The 23,660-nt window shown below is 40.5% G+C and overlaps 1 protein-coding gene across 1 annotated transcript in view; it reads right to left on the bottom strand.

Moving 5' to 3' along the window:
* LOC131929663 (protein patched homolog 1-like) overlaps window positions 1-21,739 on the bottom strand; it is a 57,237-nt gene extending 35,498 nt beyond the window's left edge. The window contains 5 exon segments of the mRNA XM_059285981.1: window positions 7,289-7,386; window positions 8,586-8,652; window positions 8,916-9,102; window positions 20,553-20,745; window positions 21,317-21,739. Coding sequence (XP_059141964.1) covers window positions 7,289-7,386; window positions 8,586-8,652; window positions 8,916-9,102; window positions 20,553-20,745; window positions 21,317-21,421 — 650 coding nt within the window. The 5' untranslated portion in view covers window positions 21,422-21,739.
* Between the last annotated feature and the right edge of the window lie 1,921 nt (window positions 21,740-23,660).

Raw genomic sequence — 23,660 nt, 5'->3', positions numbered from 1 at the left:
AGCCAAAAGGCAAGAAAAAAAATCTTAATGTGTAAGTGTATTAATGCACATTGTGTTTATTGAAGTCGTTTTCTTTCGATTAGGCCTTCTGAGTCTGGTGTTAGTTAAAATTAAAAAATCAAAACATCTTCAAAGGAAAAAAAAACAAAAAAAAATTCTCCCTTCATGAAAGTATGATGAACACACGAGTTAATTAAATACCAAACCTCATTAGCCAACAACCAACGCGGTGCGCGGCGGAGCTCGTTACCGAAGGCTAATTAATAGATTGACCACACCATCGAATTGACCCGCCCCTCCCAAGGACCACCAAAGATCCTGACCTTTCCGTCTAGACGGGGTTCCCATGGGCGGCAGGCAACTCTTTCATCAAAATCCCCCCCCCCCCCCCCCCATCTGACCACCACAGGCCAGACAGACCTAATTAAAACGATCTCTTCTCCCATTGGTTTATTTTCATTTTACGCTTCCCGTGTAGAAATCGCGCGATTATCTTTGTAAACATTAATAATACAACAGCGTCCTAAGTCATGCTATCTGTAGTAGTTGATTAAACTATAACCAGTGTATACAGACGCCAATTAAATAATAAAAGATAGCGCCATCACACACCACCCTCACGAGTGAGTGGTCGAAGTTGTATCAAACACACAAAGATTTATTTAACATAGCTCTCATTTTGCACGTGAACCACGAAACTTTGGTCGTAAAGAATGTTGAAATGGAGGGAATTGGGAGAAAACGCCAGTCCATATCAGAAGATTTGATTAAAGCGTCTAATTTTACTGTAAAAATAGCCAGGATATGTTGTGGTTGTTGTTGTTGGGGGGGGGGGGGGGGGGGGGGAGGGGGGGATGGAGGCTGTACTTAACATGACTTTAGACCGGCTTAAAATTAGTGCCACAATTGGACCGCCAATGGTATGACAATCTGCTCCTGACAGTGTTTAAGTGTTTTACAGGCATTAGATTACGGTCAATTTGAAGAAAAATGTGTGAACATCGAACAAGAGAAGTGAAAGTTATTACGCTTTGAAGGTGGAGTAATTTTATTTGTAGGTGTGTTTAAAAATAGCGCGCGTGAAAGTGTGTGTGTGTGTGTGCGAGGAGTAGGGGAGGGAGGGGACATGCCGTAGACCAAACAGCAGAAGTGAGCGCTCATGCCGTGCAAATACACGACGAGCAGTTGAATTTCAGTGCCGTGTGGGTGGTCGCGCCTCAAACGTAGAAGGTGAGGTGGGGGAGCGTGTGTGTGTGTGCGGGGGTGGGGGTATGTTTTAGAGTATGTGTGTTATACGCCGTGGGAGGTCTTCCCCTAAATTTATCCCAGCTAAAAGTAATGCGATCTTAGAAATGAATTAGAAATAAAAGCCTCCATCACTGACGTCATTAGCAGCGTGATGGGTAGAGTCAAAGGTAACGATGACGTCATTAACCGCCCAAAAAAGTGAATATGACGTCGATAAAGAGTTTCGAATCTTTGATTAAGAACATTTTTTATTTACACATAAGAATAGACTGATGGTTACGTTGTTGTCTATGTAATGAAAATTGTTCGATTCGGGTTGGAAAACTGACCTTGTTCAAACATGGAAAACATAAACAAAAGTCACGTGAGTCGCGTTCACCTGCGATGGATCAGGTGTGTTTCGCCCGTGCAAGGACAAAGCTAGGCTGAGATTAGTACAGGCAGGGGCTGTAGAGGGGTGTTGGGATAGCTTTTAGTCTACCGATCTAGGGACCTGTATCTAGACCTAATGTAGAGACTGTAGAGGGGTGTTGGGATAGCTTTTAGTCTACCGATCTAGGGACCTGTATCTAGACCTGGGGTAGAGACTGTAGAGGGGTGTTGGGATAGCTTTTAGTCTACCGATCTAGGGACCTGTATCTAGACCTGGGGTAGAGACTGTAGAGGGGTGTTGGGATAGCTTTTAGTCTACCGATCTAGGGACCTGTATCTAGACCTGGGGTAGAGACTGTAGAGGGGTGTTGGGATAGTTTTTAGTCTACCGATCTAGGGGCCTGTATCTAGACCTGGTGTAGAGACTGTAGAGGGGTGTTGGGATAGTTTTTAGTCTACCGATCTAGGGACCTGTATCTAGACCTGGTGTAGAGACTGTAGAGGGGTGTTGGGATAGTTTTTAGTCTACCGATCTAGGGACCTGTATCTAGACCTGGGGTAGAGACTGTAGAGGGGTGTTGGGATAGTTTTTAGTCTACCGATATAGGGACCTGTATCTAGACCTGGGGTAGAGACTGTAGAGGGGTGTTGGGATAGTTTTTAGTCTACCGATCTAGGGACCTGTATCTAGACCTGGGGTAGAGACTGTAGAGGGGTGTTGGGATAGTTTTTAGTCTACCGATCTAGGGACCTGTATCTAGACCTGGTGTAGAGACTGTAGAGGGGTGTTGGGATAGTTTTTAGTCTACCGATCTAGGGACCTGTATCTAGACCTGGGGTAGAGACTGTAGAGGGGTGTTGGGATAGTTTTTAGTCTACCGATATAGGGACCTGTATCTAGACCTGGTGTAGAGACTGTAGAGGGGTGTTGGGATAGTTTTTAGTCTACCGATCTAGGGACCTGTATCTAGACCTGGGGTAGAGACTGTAGAGGGGTGTTGGGATAGTTTTTAGTCTACCGATATAGGGACCTGTATCTAGACCTGGTGTAGAGACTGTAGAGGGGTGTTGGGATAGTTTTTAGTCTACCGATCTAGGGGCCTATATCTAGACCTGGGGTAGAGGGACCAATTTAAATTTACGAAATACCATCTGGTGTTACAGTCTAAGGAACTATATCTAGACCTAGTAAAGGAATCAATTTAAATTTACGAAACACCATCGGTTGTTACAATCTAGGGACGTATATCTAGATCAGGTGGATGGACAAACTTGAAGTTACGAAATACCATCTGTTTTACAATCGACTTATATCTAGACCTAATAAAGGGACGTATTCAAAGTTACGAAATATTTTCTGTTGGTACGATCTAGGGACTTATATCTAGACTTAGCAAAGGGACCAATGCAAGATAAGAAATACCACTAAGTTTTCAATCCAAGGACCAATAGTCTGGACTCGGCTGAAGGACCAATTCAAAGTCACGAAACAGCCAGCACTAATCCCCTGTTTGTTGGGTTAGAGGTCCTCACACTGTCATGTTGGCACCGCCTCTGTATCAATATACACGGCGGGGACACGACAGGAAATATTCAAACAACCACGACACTGCTGGAGGGACTTGATACAGTGTAGCAGGTTGAACAAATACAGCCAGCGGATATTTTTATGTCAGTCGAATCACTTGCTACACTTTACACGGAAAATAGGAATGTAACATTTTTTTAAAGCGTCAAACGGTGTTGGCTATAAAAAAATTAAAATAAATTGACTTTAATATTCCGGTAAAGTAAAAACGAGATTCCGATGACTTGGTGGAGCAAGGGTCGGACAGTCATCGCAAATTACACAGACGATTTTAATATAAACGGTCACGTGATCAGTATGACGTATACACTAGATATTTAAATGAAGTTTTGCATGCAACAGGGGGAGAATTAAAAAAAAAAGATAATAAATAAGACAAGCAAACAGCAATAAAGTCGTCAGCCGCTTGTGCTGTTTCAAGCCTAAGGCAAAGGGAGGACGGGAACAGTAAACCAATGTGGGGAGGCTGGGGGGACGTTGGATGCACTCTCGGGTTTCGTGGTTGTGTTAAAAAAACTTAACCAAGACACGAATGATGAATATAAGGTCTAAACTTGATGTTACACGTCAAAAGGAATTATTGTGCCTCATTTTATGTCCCATACTACAACAGAAAATCAGCGTCTGCTGATTATATAATTAAAAAAAAAAGATTTTTAAAATTTCATTTTTGTGACTAGGGTAAATTGTAAATAAATTCATGAAAATGCGCACTACGTTTTTATTGCATTGTTAGAGATCTTGTTCAAAAGCTACTTCAAATACTTGGAGGTCGAGCCCCCCCCCCCCCCCCCCCTCCCTCCCCCACCCAACATCTGGAAAATAGTACCGCGGTCACGCCCTGGCACCAGAGCTGAATGGACACCACATTAGAGTTCACCGTTTGCACCCCTCGCGATCTCCCACGATGTTTTCGGCCGCCCCCACCCCACCCCCGAGTTATTATTCGACCGTTGAATAGCCCCAGCCACTCCCACCGAATGCCCTCATGTGGGTTCAGGCCCCCCCCCCCTCTCAACAATGACGGTCCTGTCCCTGGGCTAGGACAAGGACTGGACCACCGCGGGTGACAACAAGTTTCCCCATTCAAGCCACAGGCACCGGCCGCAGCTGTGGGTCCTTTATGGCATCAGGCACACAATTCTTTATACACTCGGCATACAGGCTCGCTCGCTCTTATAATTGTACAGCCCACTAGGGCCATCTTATCATCACATCTATATCATCTCTAACATGTATCATATACCACAAATACCACATACCATATATACCATATATATACCATATATATACCATAAATACCATATATATACCATAAATACCATATATATACCATATCGCATATCATTTATTTGAAAGTTGGTTTGCCTTAAAAACCACTTCCGCCAAGTGAGTGACCGCAGACCGCAGTTGTTCAAACAGCCTTGACCAAACATGTCTCCGGCGGCCAGTGCTGTCGAGTGGGTGGTCCACGCCAGGGTCTGCACTGGACAAAGTCATCCCCGGGCTGACTGATGGGCCCGGCAGATAACGGTTGTGTGCCCGGGGGAGGGGGGAGAGGGGGTCGTTCTAACATGTGCTACACGTCTACGCGTATCGTGTTTTTCTCTCGGGGATTAGTGTCCATGTCGCCAGTCACGGTATCCTCAGCTACCTATACATACATTCTTTATATATATATATATATATATATATATATATATATATATATATATATATATATATATATATATATATATATATATATATATATATATATATATACATACTCAGTGAACAATGCTAAAATCTATCTTTAATGCCATGACATGCCCCTACATTGAAATCTCCAAGAAGAAAACAAAAGAATGTACAGGGAGCGGGGAGAGAGAGGGGAGACAATGCACCAGCGCGACATTAATTATGGCATAACAATAAAACACGAAATCTCATGTCATTTCTTACTTGCATTCAAATAATAATAATAGTAAAAAAAAACCCAAGCGCTTGGGGCGAAATTGTACCGCGACCACACAAGAGGGGCAATTAAAATTCGGTAATGCGGAGTAATGTATGCAAGAGCATACTGCTGGTGTTGTCGCAGGTTTACGTCCCCTTGGCGAACATCAACTATGGGATTTAGTTACAATCAGCATACTAGGTAGGGGGTGGGGGATGACAAGGGAATATGGAGAGGGAAAGGGGGCGGTGTAACCTTAACTTGGACGTCCCAGTTCATTTCTCATATCGGTCTGTTACTCTTTGGGAAAAATTCGGTATGGGATTATTACAGCTTTAGCTTTGGTTCACATCTTTGTTTACTAAACTGAGATACAGATTCAATTTAAAAAATATATAAATTTTAATAACAGGAATATATTCAGATAATTAATTTTTTGTAATTTTTAGACCCCTTTTAGATAAAATAAAACAAATGGTATTTTCATTTAAAACACACACACACACAAAAAGAGGATTTTAAAAATTATTAATAGTTATAAGGAGGTACTCTTCTAAGAACCGTCACTTCCCGTCTAAGAATGAATCGCCTTTGAAAGGTAGAGTTGCGTGGCTTTAATATTTACCCAACTCACACATTGAGTATGCGTGAGAATGAAATATTTAAGAACAATTTTTTTGTCAAGTTATAAATAAACACTGAGAATACCCGATTTTGTATTTTGAAAGCTCGGAATTCGGTAGTAAAAAAAAAAAAGAAATGTTAAAAATCTTTTATAGTTGTAGTATTCAGAAATATAAATGAAAGACGGTGAATGTGTGGGGTGGGGAGGCGTTGAGATAAAAGTTGGCATTGAAGAAAATCAGCACAGCAGTCAAACACGGTAGGCCCTGTAGCTGGTAGGCCGAACCAGTAGTTGTACCGACTGGGCCTGCATGAATGAACGTAACGGGGTCATACAGGCATGAAGGAAGAAGTATTTGTTGTTCTCTGATGAAGATAAATACCTGCTACCACCCCTCGCTCCCCTCCTCGCCTCTATACGTAGAAAAGCGGTTTGAAAAAAAAAGTAAGACATTTAGAAGAATAAGTTATCTCCACTTGGGGGCTCGTCTTAGTGGGGTTTGCTAAAGTTAGAAGGGGACGGCATCTTTTTTTTTAAACGGGGAGGTGTGGGGTGTCGGTGTGTGTGGGGGGGGGGGGGTGTTAAGCCGAGGTGGGGGTGTTGGATTATATTACATGTAGGGAAACACGTTGTGAAAAGAAAAATGATATACACCGTGAAGATAAACAGGGGAGAAAGAAAGAAGTGGATACGTGGATATCTGAAAGCCTTGGTAGGTGAACGGATGAATGGGTAGATAGATGGATGGGTGGATGGATGGATGGGTCTTGCAACTTTGTAAGCTCCCCTACTTCCGCACTCGACAAGAGACACAATTTAAAACCGTTTGTCGGGTTCAGCGGTACATAATACTGCGTGACCTTGTAACGGTGGCCTAGCAATCAGCCGATTATACAATTTGGCTTGTAAAGGGGGCTTGATGCCGCCCGAAACACGGCGGTCACGCTTTCTGCCCCTAGAGTTTAGACCAACCGCACACGATTCTATTGAGTGTCTTTCTCTCTACATGACTTTAAAACACGATTTAATTTTTTTTCCCCATGAAATAGAATTTTAAAAAATATTGTGTAGACAAGTTAAATTCGTTTTATATTGAACAACAAAACACCAACAGCAATGTAATACAAAGTCAGTGCAAAATAGATAACAGAATGAAAACAGCAATAAAACATGAAGGCAACAAACGTCGAGACAACAGCAACAATGACAACAGCAATAAACGCCAACAAAACACCAAGAGAACAGCAACAATAACACCAGCAAAACACGACGCCAACAAAACACGACGCCAACAAAACACGACGCCAACCAAACACCAAGACAACAGCAACAATGACAACGCCAAACAAACACGACGCCAACAAAACAACCAAGACAACAGCAACATTGACAACAGCGACAAAACACGACGCCAACAAAACACGACGCCAACAAAACACGACATCAACAAAACACGACGCCAACAAAACACGACGCCAACAAAACACGACACCAACAAAACAAAGTTTACACTTACCCAGTCATGACGGGGACGTCTGGTCCTAACAGTCTGGAACCTTCCCAGAAGCAGTCGATGGGTGTAATGATTACACAAGGTAATATGTCATTCAGCATCTAGAGCAGCAAAACAAAAAAACAGTTTAATCATTTAGTCCTCTTAATTAACACAATTTTATTATTTCAGTTTTAAGAATGCAAAAAGACAAAACAAAACTCGACAAAACGTTTGCTAAATCCACTGCCTTACTTATAACCTTGTTTTAACCCTGATCAGCACTCGACAAGGTTCGGGTGAAACCACCATTGTCAGAAAACGAGCACCGTCAATAAGATGGTCTACATAACATATCACGTTTGAGCCGGGGGTTACACCAATGAATACACCGATACACAAGACCGTAAAATTAAATCATTCTCTAAGCCGTGTTATAATGAAACGGCCATGACCGATTAAACATCGAAGGAAGCGTTGCAATCCTGGCTCTATCTTAACGTTTAACACCCCCCCCCCCCTTTCCCCAGTGTTAAATTAACTATAAATACATGCATTAAAAAAATCAAATAAAGACTGGGAATGGTGCGGGGGTTCTTTTAGCACTGATCTGCTCTACCTTGATCAGGTGTCTGTTGCAGGTAAAATAAGCCTCCATCAAACGGTTAGAACTTTCAGTACCCCCACCTTTTCAAGGCATAAAAAAAAAACTGAAAGCATTAAAAAAAAACACAACAGTGGAAGCCTGAAGCTTCAAGAAGTTGCAGTCAGGACACGGAGAAAGCCATTCAAACTTTTACAAACTAACTTGTTATGGGGAACGGTCATTATAAAGAAGGAGTGTGGTGGTGTGTGTGTGTGGGGGGGGGGGGGGGGGTGTGCGTGCGTAGCGCTGCTATCAATGAACGGAGAAGACATTTGACATATAAGGCGATAAAGCTGGATGGATGTCAGTGCAGAACGCCGGGTCGTAAAAGAGGGAAAAATACTTCAGAAGGCAACATGTAACAGCTGTACTGGGGGGTCGTTGTCTCCCCCCTCCCATCACCTCTCCCCGGGGTCCCTTGTAAAAATGATAAGTATCTTATGGAGTTCTGCTGACCAATAGGGTCTGGTGTAGTAGAGTTTTTCTGTTTTTAAGGACAGGGGAAGGTAGAGGTGTGGTCAGCCAACGCTGGCTGGTGTCTGTTACACCTCAATGATGGTACAGCACTAGAAAGTACAACATAGAAGTTTCAGATGTTTGATACTGATATACAACAAAAAACACATACAACATTATTAAGTATACAAGAACACAAATAGAACAAAAGGTCCTTACATGTTCCAGGAATGACTCCGACGTGGGAAAATCTACAGCATAACAAATTTCACGGAATCCCCAGGTTCTGAAAACAGACACAGACAGCAAGTCAGTGATACGTCTTGTAAATAGTGTGTAAATGGTGTAAACACAACGGACTATTATTTACAGTACATAATTAAATGTAAGATATTAATTTAACTTGAAGGGGCTGCAATCAGACAACCATGAAAGCTTACATTACTTTAATGTCGACTTTAACCAAGTACTACTTAGATTCCATCAATGTCGACTATCCAAACACTGCTTACATTCAATTAGTATCTACTTTAACCAAGCACTACTTACATTCCATCAATGTCGACTTTGATTTTGGTGGCCGCCAACACGGCCTGATAATGAAGCATGACGGAATCGATATTGAGCAGACTGATCCCTTTCTTCGGCGTCTGGATGATGAGCTCAAAGCTGGTGCCGCTGCCCACTCCGATGGTATCTTTAACGTAGGACAACTCTTTCTCCAGCCGACCCCCCTCTGTCAACACAAAGATAAGGATTGTTTTTTTTTTTTTAGTTTTATTTCTAAGAAAAAAAAAAACGAAAAGAAATAAAGCGTATTCAATCTTTTTTGAAGGAAGTCATTGTTCGATAGAGAGGCTTAAAGTGTTGCAGTTGAAAGGCTATTAAGATAATCTTATGTTTGACTAAACAGTTATTTAACTGGATAATTTAAAGGGATATAATCAACATGTAAAGGGGAATAACGTTTCAGCACACATGCATACGTTGCGATGTAAAAAAAAAATTCATTTAAAAAAATATAGATATTTTAAACATTCGGACACAATGGTTTAATAAAAAAAACAGTATTTGGGGTTAAAATTATATATATAAAAAAAAAAAAAAAATTGAAATTTTGGAACCATTACACATTCCAACATTCAACAACCATTATTTAATTAAGACAATCTAGCAGATGGCCCATTACAAATGTCTCGTTGTGATAAACACAAGTCCTCCAACTGAAAGGCGAACACGATTGTTGACAAAATTGAGTTCTAAAAAAAAAACCATACAGCGCTAATAATAAACCACACATGGCAAGTTCTGACGCACTTCCGGGACCAACAGATGTAGGGGGGGCACATTGTTGACTTTCCTAGTCGAAAAACAAACATTCGGAAACTTTGTATACATCTAAACAATAGATCTAATATAAATTAAAATGGTACGTGGTTGTTTTTTTAATTGGCTATTACACTTTTTTGCAACACATTTTACATTTTTATTAAATACAAAAAAGAAATGGTGATGCTTAGTTGTTTTTTTTAAACCGATGTGGAAACTAGAAATTCTATCACAATACAGTGTTGAAAAAAAAACATCGCCTAGAATAGGCTTTGTGCCAACTACTCTATAGAACAACTCGATTGCAGGAGTTTTTTTTAAAAACGCCAAATGGTACAAAAACGCATTAGCCGTTTACCCAATGACACTGAAGGCTATGTGGCCTGTCCGTGTCTGCCATTTTGGAACTTGTGAACGAATGAAATCTGAGTAGCGTAAAACTACGTCATGCATGTGCACAAGTCTAACACAGGCAAGGAAAAAAAAAACTTAAAAAAAAAATATTAAAAAAAAAAACTTTGATATTTTACTTCTATTCTAGACCATACATCGTTTACTTGAAGAATAAAGAGCACACAGGGCCGATTTACATATGCTCGAGATTTTTACTCGCTATAGATACCTATTATTTTCACTGCACGTAACTGTAACACAGAAATAAATCGAATGAAAGTTACTATATTAAAAAAATGAATGAACTAGTTAGCTGTATTTAGCGTCAGTTAGGTTTGGGTTATATTTACTTGATATAACTGTTAACATCAGAAAACAAGTTAATCAGATAACCCCCCCCCCCCAGCAGAGTTAATTAACATGTTCTTTGAACCTAACAATAGACGTCGATCACGGAAATAGCCGCAGTTTGGTTATAAGAAAAATAAACTCAGCACCATTTGTTTGTGGATAAACCATAGCTTGAAGAGAGGAGGAAAAATAAACAGGTGTTCTAGTTTAGATGGGAGGGTGACAGGCGAGCTGGGGTCGGATTTTTACAGTACACGCACGTTTGTAGGCACATTACGTCTAGCCACATGTGGGTAGTGAGTACACCACAGCTAGCCACATGTGGGTAGTGAGTACACCACAGCTAGCCACATGTGGGTAGTGAGTACACCACAGATAGATAGCCACACAGGGTAGTGAGTACACCACAGCTAGCCACACAGGGTAGTGAGTGCACCACAGTTAGCCACACAGGGTAGTGAATAGTACACCACAGCTAGCCACACAGGGTTATGAGTACCTCCCTTATAACCACAGAGTGAGCACCTCACACCTAGCCACATAGTGTACTGAGTACTTCACAGCTAGCAACAGAAAGTACTAGGTACCTCACAATCAGCCAAAGACGGCAGTGAGTACCTCACAGCCAACAAAACACGGCAGTGAGTACCTCACAGTCAGCCACACACGGCAATGAGTACCTTGCACCACGAAGTCCTAACTATGCACGTTACCTGTAGTTCACCGTGACATCAAACAATACAGGCGAGAAATCACACAATAGCCGAGGCTGCAAGAAGTCCAGATCCAGCACTATGTTTACATCGGCATAATGTGAAGGTTTCATTAGTAAAGTGAAAGCAGGGCTTCCATTCAATATACTAATTATACACGGAAGTCTTTGCTGGGGGAGGTGTAAACATGTTGGTGTTGTGTGGGTGTGGGGGTATAAGGATGGTGTTGTGTGGCCATAGGGGCGGGGGTGGGTAAAGACGTTTAGTGTTGTTTAGGATGTGGAAACATTTAATTAAGTATTTTTAAAAAGTTATTTAAACAAACCTCAGTATATGCAGAGATTTCTATTTAATAAGTGAGTTTAGATCACAGACATGATTAAGTTATCTTGTATTATTAGTAGTATTAAGATCAAAGTTTTCGTAAATTATCGATAAAAAGTCAATAGGTCAAGATAGGTGGTCTGCACTAATCAATAGGTCATGATAATCGGTGTGTATTACCAAGTGAAAAGAAAAAAATCTCAGCGAATGTAAGAAACATGGAAGGTATTTGGGTCAATTATCTGGTTTGAAAGAATCCCCTCCCTTTAGTTTGGATTGCTTCCCTTCTCACCCCACTAGGACCTGCCCTAATTTAAAAATAAACGAAAGTATTTCCCCCTGAAGTCTACCTGGAAACAAATCGGCGAAGCTTTTTTTTTTTTTTTAAATAAAAAAAAAACAATACGACTCAGTTCTAAGTACGGTGGGTTAGTTACACAGGTGTACCCCCCCTGTTTGTATTACATTTTAGGGGTTGCGTGACACCCATAGCTTCCGTTTGTGTTTTATTTTAGGGGTGTATGACAACCATAACCCCCGTGGGTCTGGGCGGGGCGAGGGGTAGCCGTGGGTCTAGACGTGAAGGGGGGACGTCACCCCGAGATGTGACACCGGCTCCACGGGGGTCATAAAATCGGAATCGTGGATTCCACGGTTGGCACGTGAGGACTGTCATTTGAATTCATCAAAGGGTGGGGTGGGGGGGGGGGGGGGGTAAATGGAGGAAAGCGATAGGTAACTTAAAAGTTGTTTACGGAGGGATAGAGGTAACAGAAACAATTTTTATAATAAGAATGCTATTAAGATACAACTGGCTAATCAATTGCGGACGGTAAGGATAGTTCACACGACTATTGTGTAGATTATTACTAATCGTTAAGTGAGAAAAAATAGTCATATTAAGTAATACATTAACTAAAAAAAAAGTATTACAGTCGAAAGATTTAGCGTAGTGTTTAGGGTTAAGCTAAGTCGAGGAAACAAACCACATACAATTTTAAAAGTCTATTGATTTTAAATTGAATGGATGTAACAAAGGGATGTAATCATTGGCTGTTGTTTCTCACTCTGAGATAATCTTCTGCTGAATAAGATCACGTGATGAGAATTCGGGGAAACCGAACAACAACAACAACACACCTGTAAACACCATGGCACGGGTACATAACCGTTAGGCTCGTCTGTTGATCAACACACTCATCATCCATTGAAAGTTTAGATTACAGAAAACGAATTAACCCAATGGTAGCACCAGCCTACCCTAACCCTAATTACAATTAACGTATTTAGAGAATGTGTACAGTGGTGTACATACATTTGGAGGGGAGCTTTAGTGAATGGTCGAGTGAGAGGGTAGTGGTGGAGGGGGGGGGGTGTGTGGAGCATATGCCACGTGAATGGTCGAGTGACGGGGGGGGGATAAGGAACGTAAGCCACATGAATGGTCGAAGTGACGGGGTTGGGGTGGGGGGGGGGGGGGGGGTGAGGAGCGTAAGCCACATGAATGGTCGATGGGTTTCTGTAAGCAGCCGTGAATGGTCCGTGGCTGTCTAAAGGACGGGGTTGACAGGAGTACAGGCCTGTGACAGGAGTACAGGCCTCTTGTCACGAGGTGAAGCTCAGAACCTGGGACCGATGGGGAGACGACATGCTTGTCATGCAGACGGCGACATGGACTGGAGAGGTGAGGGGGGGGGGGGGTAAAGGATCGTTGATTACTTGAGTTCAATGTGTTACAAGAAACACGCAGGACCTTCTGTTTTCTATGCATGTAACTGTATCCTCTGTAGACCTAACGTACTTTTATGTGAATCTTGAGACAGAAACACATTGGGTTAGGTGTAGGGGTAGAAGGATGAGTAGCTTAGGTGAGGGTTGAACGTCGTTAAGGATGGATAAGAGATAACATTGATACCATACACACTCTCTCTCTCTCTATATATATATGTATTTGTATGTATGTATATAAGTTACATATGTATATATGTGCTGATATTTGGATGACTACCCACACACAACGAAATTACTCATACAAAAGCCACACACAAATAGGTTTCTGATAATCCACCAACGTTGGCTTTACGCTTTTATTATCTAATTAAAGAGAAGGGGTGAGGAACAGTTAGTAAAATTACTACACGCCAGAAAACTTTTTTTTCTCTTAAAACAAACGTGCAAAAATTCAAATCTCAGCGCCGGTATTTTTTTTCCGGGGGTTGAAAATGAATGAGTTTTTAGCCCACATCTACCGCCCGATGAAACTTTGTAAACATCTAAGAAACAGAACCCGTTAACGCGCTTAATTTTTCCTACAGCAGGGCCAGTTACTCCAGTGCAGTTCTGAGTATTAATCCTAGTAAAAGAAGAAAGGAGGGAAGGAAAAAAAAAAAGCACTAAAAAGAAAACAGGAATGGGGGAGGGGTGCAGGGGTGGAGGTGAAGGTAGAGAGAAAAAAAAATCGTGGCCTAGCGCCAAAACCACACACGTAGCAAGCATTCCTAGACACGGGATCATAACAATAGCGGGCCCTGGGTGATGGAGGGAAGAGGCCGACCAAGGGAAATAATGCTGACAAGGGGAGACTACGCTATGTTCGGTGTTTCTCCGAGATATAAATGATGCAACCTTTGTCTTTGCTCTTGGTTAAATGTATATGGTACAGATTTCCTACTACGTATTTGTGTAAATTATTATTACACGAAAACTATTTTAAAAAGCAACGAAAATATTAATTCTATATTAAAAAAACAAAACAAAACAACAAAAGAACACCGTCTAAAGATATATAACAGTAAGTTTGCCTTGGCTAATAAGACAGCTATTTAATGAAAAAAAATGATTCAGCCTGCGGTTTGTCAAGACGGTGTAATCTTACCACTTAATTAAAAGACTTAAAAAAAAACTAGCATCAGACGACATAGCAGCAAGCCTCTCAGCATCCCGCCCGTGGGGAGGTGGGGGAGGGGGAGATCATTACGGGGGGCAACCAGGCAATCTGTGGCATCAGCTTGACCTTATTTCAAGTGAGCAATCGACGCCCACAAGTTGACCTGATTATCTCCATGACGTTCGTTAATGGAAACAGGTACGAGTTGGTCCTGGCCTTCAACACGAATGATCTTTACACGCGATCTTTACACATGATCTTTACACGCGATCTTTACACATCTTTACACATGATCTTTACACAGATCTCTACCTTAAACAACTAGTTGAATTGATTTTAATATTTCATTTATGTTTGATGCTAAACAATAAATGTACATACAATTTATAACAGGCTACAGCGGCTACAGTGGGTTAGCTCCCGATGACATCAGAAAAATAAATCTCGTGTTCCATTAGCTGGACATGGGCAATTTTAGCTAATTAACGTCTAATTAACAGCCCCACGTTTTGAATTACTGTATTGTTCAATAAGTAATGCCTATGTAAAACAACTTAATAACTGTAGGCTTTACATGTTCCTTTACATGGTCCCTAACCACACTCCACTCTGTATACATGTCCCTAACAACACTCTGTATACATGTCCCTAACCACACTAAGTATACATGTTCCTTAACCACACTCTGTATACATATTCCCCAACCACACTCTGTATACAAGGTCACAAAACAAACAATTTCTGCAAACAAAGTTTCATTCTAACCCAGATCTAAAAGCGTGGATTAACCAGCCAGTGAATGAATGCTGCTAGTTTGGTGAAAAAAAAAAGATACACATTAAACTTAGTATAAACCAACGATGGCAATGTCTACACAGCAACATCCAACAAACAGCAGCCGAGATTCTATTAAAACATGTAGCTGTATATGTCGGGATAAACCAGATCAGAACTTCCCCTCGCTTGTAAACATTGGACTGAAAGTCGCACCTACTTACCTCCACCTCCCCACCAGGTGAGGGACAGGCCCCCCCCCCCCCTACACACACTCCCAATCTTTACAAAGATATTTCCATACGAAAAGACTCTTCTTCTTGGTTCTGGCGGCTTTAGAAACCTCGGCAATAATGATTGGCGTTGAGGGGAGGTGGGGGACAGAGAGGGTATGGCTGGGTATCATCGTGGTGGTCCCCACTAGGCACAAACAGTCCCACTGTACTAGGTACTAGAACAGAGTACAAATGGGTATCACAGTCTCACTGTATAACTGGGTATCTCAGTCTCACTGTATAGCAGGGTATCACAGTCTTACTATGTAACTGGTGGTAACTTCTAGGCACGTCTCACTGTATAACTGGGTATCATAGTCTCACTGTATAAATGGGTATCACCGTGGTGGTCTCCACTTGGCACACAGTCCCATTGTACCATAACTCTCAATGGGGCGATGTTGAGTTTTTTTTTAAACGTGATGACTCAAAGATAAAAAAAAAAAAAAAGAACCGCATTACCTGACTTGAAGTGCGTAGTAAAATACGTGATTGTTTCACACCTCAAGATCTCGTGACCTAAGCGATTTCACACTTTCGTGTGAAACATGTGACAGTTTCAGACTTTGAAAATCATGTAAAACAAATTATAGTTTCACACGGGGTTATATGATGAATGCCCAGTTGTAGGACTGTTTGTGTGTGTGTGTGTGGGGGGGGGGGGGGGGGGGAAGGGTGTTTATGGCGATGTGTGTGACTATGGATGTAAAATAGTCTTTAACTCCGCGACCCCCAACCTACATCATTCACCCAATACTAACGGTTCCCCAAACTGATGAGGCAAAATTTGTATCAGATATTTGCAATAATGGTTAAAAAGTGATATTAGTCGTTAATTATCAACAAGATAAGGAGATATTCGTACGTCCAATGTCTCCTTGATGACCACATACCATTCTTGTAAGAATCAACAGATGGTGTATTGTCCAGAAGTGTCCATCCTACCCGCATACACCTGTTATTTTAACCGAAAGTTTACTTTAACGTGGGGAGGTTTCCCATCAAAGTCTAAGCACCAAGGTCGTTCACTTGTTGAATGAGCTCATACGTTAAAGAGGTTGGGTGGGGCGATATCTAATGGGCGACACTCACGATGGGCGTCTACAAGTAGTACGGGGCGTCATTGAGAAAATAAGGAATAAATAATTACAGGACTAAAGTAAAACTGTATAGGTATTAAAAGAAACTCGCACGGTGCACAATTAACTGGAAGGAGGAAAGGGGGGGGGGCATGCGAAATATATGATATACATTAGTATATGATTTTTAAGTCAGATTCTCCGACGGAAATCCATAGGCGGGTAGAGTGGTATAGGGAATAGTATTTGTATTCATTCAAGTCCACTGCGCATCTCGCTGGCTGTACAGTGGTTCTTTACGGTAAGTCGGCCTAGCTATCTGCTATAGATGCCTCGAAGCGTGTGGTATAAAATCTGTACACATCCTGGCATTAGAAGAACTTCCGCTTGTCGCGGAGATCTTGACTAGGATGGCAAGTAGATAAATAAAATGGGGAGATAGAAATAGGAAGGGGGGGGGGGGGTAAAGATATACATGGTGGGGGAGGGGGAGTAAACAGATATTTGTGTCCGGGGTTAAATATGACAAGACCTGAAGAGAATTGTTAATTGTTTACACTCAGTCAACGATAGTAACAGACTAAAAAGTGTACAACTATAGGTGTTTTAGGTCAGTGTACAACTATAGGTGTTTTAGGTCAGTGTAAAACTATAGGTGTTTTAGACCTCTTAAAACAACAGAAGACGTCTCATTATGACAGTCACTAACAACAATAACTGTTGATGCTAAGTTGAAAAGCACAGACGAGAAACACTGAGCTAAAAAATAGGTTATAAACGGATAGAAAGATCAGTCAACCACTGACAGGACCTCCAGCGTGCACGCTACACCAGACAGTGTTCAGGACAAGATACTGCAGTCTTGGCATGGAGCAATCGGGTAATTTGTCATGGACAAATACCTTATGTAGTTCACTAGGTCACGGAGATGTTTTGCATTTTTTGGTATAGACGTTTTTAGTTTGGCTTCGTCGTTGTGACTACAGTGTTTGTAGTTTCAGTCTGTGATTCTACGTTTATAAGGGAAGAAATAAACCACAGTTTTGTTATTGTCTTCTTGGTCATAAATGATAACTATCGAGAAGAAGCCGCCCCTTCCCTCGTGAATGCCTACCTTTAAACCTCGCCACCGTGCTCGGTGCCTACTGTACAGATCTCCCCGTGCTCGCTGGGTGGCATTATGTCTATAATGGAAGGTTTAACTTTTTTTTTCTCTCCCCTGTACTTAAAAAAGGAAGCAGAGTTTTTTTTTAAGTGAATGTCTCAGGCACCGGTTTTATGTAGCACTACCATGACCCCCCCCCCCTCTCCCCCACCCACCCCTCCTGTGCTGTTGATCCACACGTTTAAATCCCGACCCCTGCCGATGGTTTCTGCGTTACTTCTAGAATCTTTCTCTGACCGCTTTCTCTACTGTTAATTTTTTTTTACCTGCCGGAGCCTGCCGAAAACCATTCGTTACAGGTAAAGTGGGGGAGGCAGGGGATGAGAGGGAGTTTCGGAAATGTCAGTGCTATAAATAGAACAAGTTCTACACCTATTCAATAGTTAAAAAAAAATCTCTGATTAAAATACATTAAACACAGAATAAAGAACACCTGTCCCACCTACCCAATCAACAAACTCATTAATGAGGAATTATATATTCACTTGAAGAAGCTTCAGTTTCCTCAGATATGGGATATACAATCCTTTCCAAGCCATGTTTTATGACACTTTGTACACATCACAATAAAATACATTCCTCACATCCAATATATCGTGTACATTTTATTACCCACAATGTCACATCTAGAAAAAGTGAATTTACTGTTTCAAACTAACACGCAACAAAAAACGTTTATATAAAAATAGAAGGTGATGCAAGAAGAACAAGCAGTATCTAACAGAAGAAAAAAAACCCAGCCCGTTACGCTATGTATTACACCAGCGTATCGCCATTGAGAATCAATCCAGGAGAACAGAGCGGATTATCCAGAAAGGTGTACATGGATTTTGGCCTTCACGCAGAAATGGGTGGCCAGATTTAACGGTGACAGATACACGAGAGTTAAGTCTTCACACCGGAGGTAGTAGTCGTACGTTTAACCGGTCTAACTGTGTCAAAGGTTAGATCTTCACATAAGCTGAGACGTAGGTTATTTACACGAGGAAACATTGACGTGGTTAAGGTTAACCGTACAGATGATTTGCACTGGTATAAGAATGTTATTAGCAGTTACTAGTATACATATATCAAGCGGTGGTGCGGTCTTTCCTTGACCGGTTGGTAAAAACTAAAATGAACCAGTCTCTATCGTGTATGGGACTGTCAGTAGTTGTATGTCAGGAAACTGACTAACGTGAATGTAAGTCCTGTAAGGGACACTAATGAGTTGTCAAACAATGACTAACAAACAGGTTTAAATTTAAAAAAAAAAAGAATGTTAGTCGTTTTATTGTTAACTGTCAGTAGTGTAGTGGACCTACTATGACCAATAACACCTATCAGATATGTCAGTGTATAGTACATACAGCAGCAGAATTTAATGTATGGATGAATTTATAAAGAGCATTTACATTAAATACAATCTTTAGATGGCATTGCATTGAGCGTAAATTTAAACTGTAATTCAACAGGTAGAAGTTTAAGGCAAAGAAAAGGAGTTAAAATTAAAGTCTTCATTTATTTTTAATCTTTTTGTGAACCATTAGCTTTTGTTTGATTATTTAAAACAAAACCATGAGTGACAGACTGAAACAGATGAACCCGTCTATATCTGCTTGGTAATTTTCACAAGCGTAAGTACACACAGCCCAAATTAAAATAACACATGACTATTTCTAATAAACTAGTTGTTGAATGATTCGCCTGATGTATGGTAGCAACATTGGGGACCTATCACACATCGCGTAAACAACAGCAGGCAAATTATTCAAGAAAATAGTTCTAAACCTAACCCTAACCACAGTAGTAATCTACTGAGAGAACCCCATATCAACAAAGAGAACATTACGAAGACTTGGTTTTCTAATTCTATAATATTGTCAAGAACTTCGATTTTTTTATTGAAACAAAGTATTAACATTAATATTAAAAGGTAGGGTTAATTAAGTTAATATTAAACAACACCGTTACATGCAGTTTACATCTTTTATCTCGAAATAGTAGGGGGGAGATGAAATTCTGTCAGGAAAAAAACGCGACTGCAATATTAATCCCCGAGTCAACCTATCACAGCAGCCGAGATATCGATTATCAGAAATTATCATACTAATTCCCAAGTTTAGTGTCCGCCAAGCTTTTTAAAAGTGAGACTCCACCGAAGGAGAGCCTGCGCAAAGCTTTATGGGAAATGCCATTGATAAACCTTGCAACGTTCATTACTACATTAAAACTCAAACGTTAAAAAAAAATATTTCCCCCTTCTTCTTTTCTCTGTTCAGTTAGGCCTGGCAACCCTTCCCTCCCCTTTCCGCGTACGTTCCAATAATAGTACGGGACCACACACGGGCAACGTTTCTGGGTCACAATATGGCCGGCGTCCTACCGGGGGAGAGCTACTGTGTTATAGCATGTTTTCGGGGCGAATTCGGCAACAGTTTGAAATTTTAAAAAACCAGACAACAATGAATGGATAATAAAATAGTAATTTGGATTAAATGCTACAAAATGTTTTTATAAATTATCTAAGAAGGATTTTTAAATATATTTTAAAAACGTTATGGAGGGCCTGTAACACCTAACTGAAATTATATTTTAGTTTTAGTTATGACAGCATAAAGTAACTTTTAACTTAGCTAAATGGAGTTATATTGTCTTAAATTTTATTTTAGCGAGAGAAAAAAAATAGCACTCCATTTATAAATTCAGTAGCAAAAAATATAAGTATGTTGGCCCTGTTACATGAAAATTAACTAGGAACAAAGAATGATTGACAATAGTAAACAAAGACCAACAGTTTATTAGCTTTAACGTAATGTTTGAATTCTATCATGCTTATTACACCCATAACTTCTTAAAATAATATGTTGATAAAAATCAGAGTTCCAATTCATAAACAAAGCGATAAGGCACTCACCCTCGACCCAGAGCTCGTCCACGTTGGTCTCGAGGTGTCCAGTTTTTAATCCAACACAGCACAGAGACAACAATAATAATCCCAAGAACGTCACTTTCCCGCAGTGGAGCTGCAATATGCAGCCGATACTGTACAGATATTTTTGTATGTGTAGTCTCAGCCAGAGAGCACATGTGTTCCCATCCGCACGACCCTGGGGAAGGTAAGTTCACAACACACTGTGTTTACTGGCGTAAGGCAAGCAGCGAGCAGTCTTAGCCTCAGTACTCAGGCTTTTAACTCTTTATATTTATCACAAAACGTATTTTAATGGAATAGAAATATAGTTAAGTCTAACTTTTAGAAATTTAAATCTAAAAGAATTTACAACTTTTAGATTTACTGGGCTTAAGAATGTGTGAGAAACAACACACTAGTTCAAATGTGTTGCTAGATCCTTTACTAAAATATTTTAGGCCCTATACAAGTGACTAGGTTGGAGTATAAATGTTGGTTCGAATAAGGATCTAATTCAAATAATTACACGAAGAATACTGTGTAAATTAGGGTTGTAAACATTAGTAAATAAACTTGGGAACGCTGAATTCAAAATGAAAATATTGGTTTGGATTAATTCCAATGAGTCTAGTCTAATTAATTTATAAAATAATAATAATTAAGAAATGTCAGAATGCTGAGTGATATTTAAGGTGTAACTAGATGTGAGTTTATTTATTAAAAAATCTCCGTGTGTAGGCTAATCCGGAGGTTAAACCGGTACTCACCCTTTTAACCTGTCGATAGGCTAACTCGGCGTTAATCCAACTCGTTCTGGTCAGTAGTTCGGGGTCGGTCTTGGAAGGGTCAGTCCTTCTAGAGCGGTGGGACATACTTCTAGCCTCAGGGCCCCCCGATTTTCATCAGGGCTGAAGTATTCTCACAATCACATTCATTCACCATAGGCGAGCACATGAAGAAAAAAAAAAACAACAAACCGCCACACACAAGTTAGAAGATGGAGCCGGATACTTCGCTCTCGCTATCCAGGTCTGGGGTATTTCAAACGAGCACGTGTGGAGGGCAGTAATTCCATTGTGTTTGCGTACACTACATGACGAGTTAGAAAATCCAGAACACACGAAAATTTCATTAGAAATCATTCAAGAAAGTACACCACAACACAGGTTCCCCTCTCAAACTCTGGCCATCTACGCGTTTCAAGTTGAATACATGAACTACGGTGCTCCGATTCAGTTTTGCCTCCTTCAATTTGCATGCCGGCTCCGCCCCTTGCCCTACTGCGACGTGATTGATGCTGAGCAGATCGCGGCGCTGATTGGTCAATTATCTATAGGATTGCTCGTGTAACACCGGCCCAACATTAGTTGCCTAGCAACGGCTCCCCCAAGTAGAGGGACCACCCAAGAGGAGAACAGAAAGGGCCAAAGAAACCTCCACCACGGGGAGGGTGAAGACACTATCTTGCTGCTGTATTCTCAGCAACGATATTCACATATTTTTTTTTTACCGTTTTAACCCTCGGGGTTTAAAGGCCTGTCAAACGAGACGGTGGATGTGTAGAAACTCTAGCCACAGTCACAAACCGAACTTTACCGAGGGCCCTCTTCTCGCCACTCTGGTGAAAATATTGTTTACAGCCAAAAACGTAAACAAAAAGTTTAGATTTTTTGTGTATGTTCGAATTACCATCTATCGAGCCGGGGATCAGGTACTCTGGGGGTCGAACAGTTAACGAACAAATTCTAATCATAAGTTTAAAAAAAACAACAACGTTTAGCAAGGAATTTTAAGTAGAAAGCAAAGAAAGCAGGTTTTCATAAGCACAAGATAAAGATAATTGAAAGTGATTACGATCGCAAGGGCGGGCGGATATTGTATCAACAATATTTAATTAGATGGATTAGGCTTGGTTAGGGGTGGTCTAAATCGGCGAAAGACAAAACGTAGCTAAACAACAGTACACGATTCTCGTGTGGAACCAAGTTTAAATTCTAAGCATAAAAAAATCCAGCCTTAAAGTTTTAAAGTCTACATCAGGGGTCTCCAAACTTTTCAGCCGGAGGGCCGCATTAACTATCAAATATAAGTTCGGGGGCCAGAGTTTCTTCCAGACATCTCATTGGGGTGGCATTTTTCCGCAGCCACCTACAACAAACATTTTTTTCCGTGGACAAAAAGATCTCCGAGGGCCGGATGAGAGAACCTCGCGGGCCGCATTCGGCCCGCGGGCCGTAGTTTGGAGACCCCTGGTCTACATGCTTAGTGTGAATTACGGCATAGAAAATTATCTTTTGAAAGCAAATGTAAAAGTTGTTTTTCTCCTTAATATCGGCAATCTACATAATAATATAATGGTACCCCCCCCCCCCCGAAAAAAAGTAAAATAAAAATAAAAGATTAGTTTAGTCAACGAAATTGTTAACTAGACTTTCAGATCTAGTTACGTAAAATCATAGCATTTTAACATTCCTAGCCTTATATTTTGAAGTAAATTTAAATTCTTTTTTTTTTTTTTACACCAGTCTAGCAGACGATATTCATTGAGATTTTAGCTGTAAATTATTATAACTATGCTATTCATCAACTCGCGTTTTAAGCAGTAGATCAAATATATTTAACATTAGATATTTGTTCAATATTATTTTAAAAAAAACAACAACTTTATTTTGTTTTTAAAGTTGAATAAAAGTGTTTGAATTTTTCTAAATAAAAGTATACGACTTATACTCCAGGTTCGCATTGCTCCAAGGGAAACCACCGATATAAATACAAAATATTTACTTGCATGGGAAACAACCGGTAAAATATGTTTCTTACAAGGGAAAAAAGGCTTCTTTTCCTAAATTATTCAATGCAATTTTCTGAATATAAAATCTTGTAAAACATAAAACCGTCTTCTGTTATTTGCATGACCACTACTATTTTGTTTAACTAAGGCTAAAAAAGAAATATGATTTACAATATTTATATGCAACTTGTAATACTTTTAATTTCTTCCTCCTTTGCTCTTATTTAATGTGATTTCAATGCTTAAACATATACTCCACCCTCAAGCACCACCTCCTCTAATTTTTTTATACACTTACAAAAAATAAGAAAAACAGTCTC

Source organism: Physella acuta, unplaced genomic scaffold (assembly GCF_028476545.2).
Source record: "Physella acuta isolate Inbredline_101_S28 unplaced genomic scaffold, ASM2847654v3 ptg001661l, whole genome shotgun sequence".
Lineage (NCBI taxonomy): Eukaryota > Metazoa > Mollusca > Gastropoda > Physidae > Physella > Physella acuta.
Note: the sequence above shows the minus strand (reverse complement) of the source record. Positions and strands in the feature narration are given on the sequence as shown.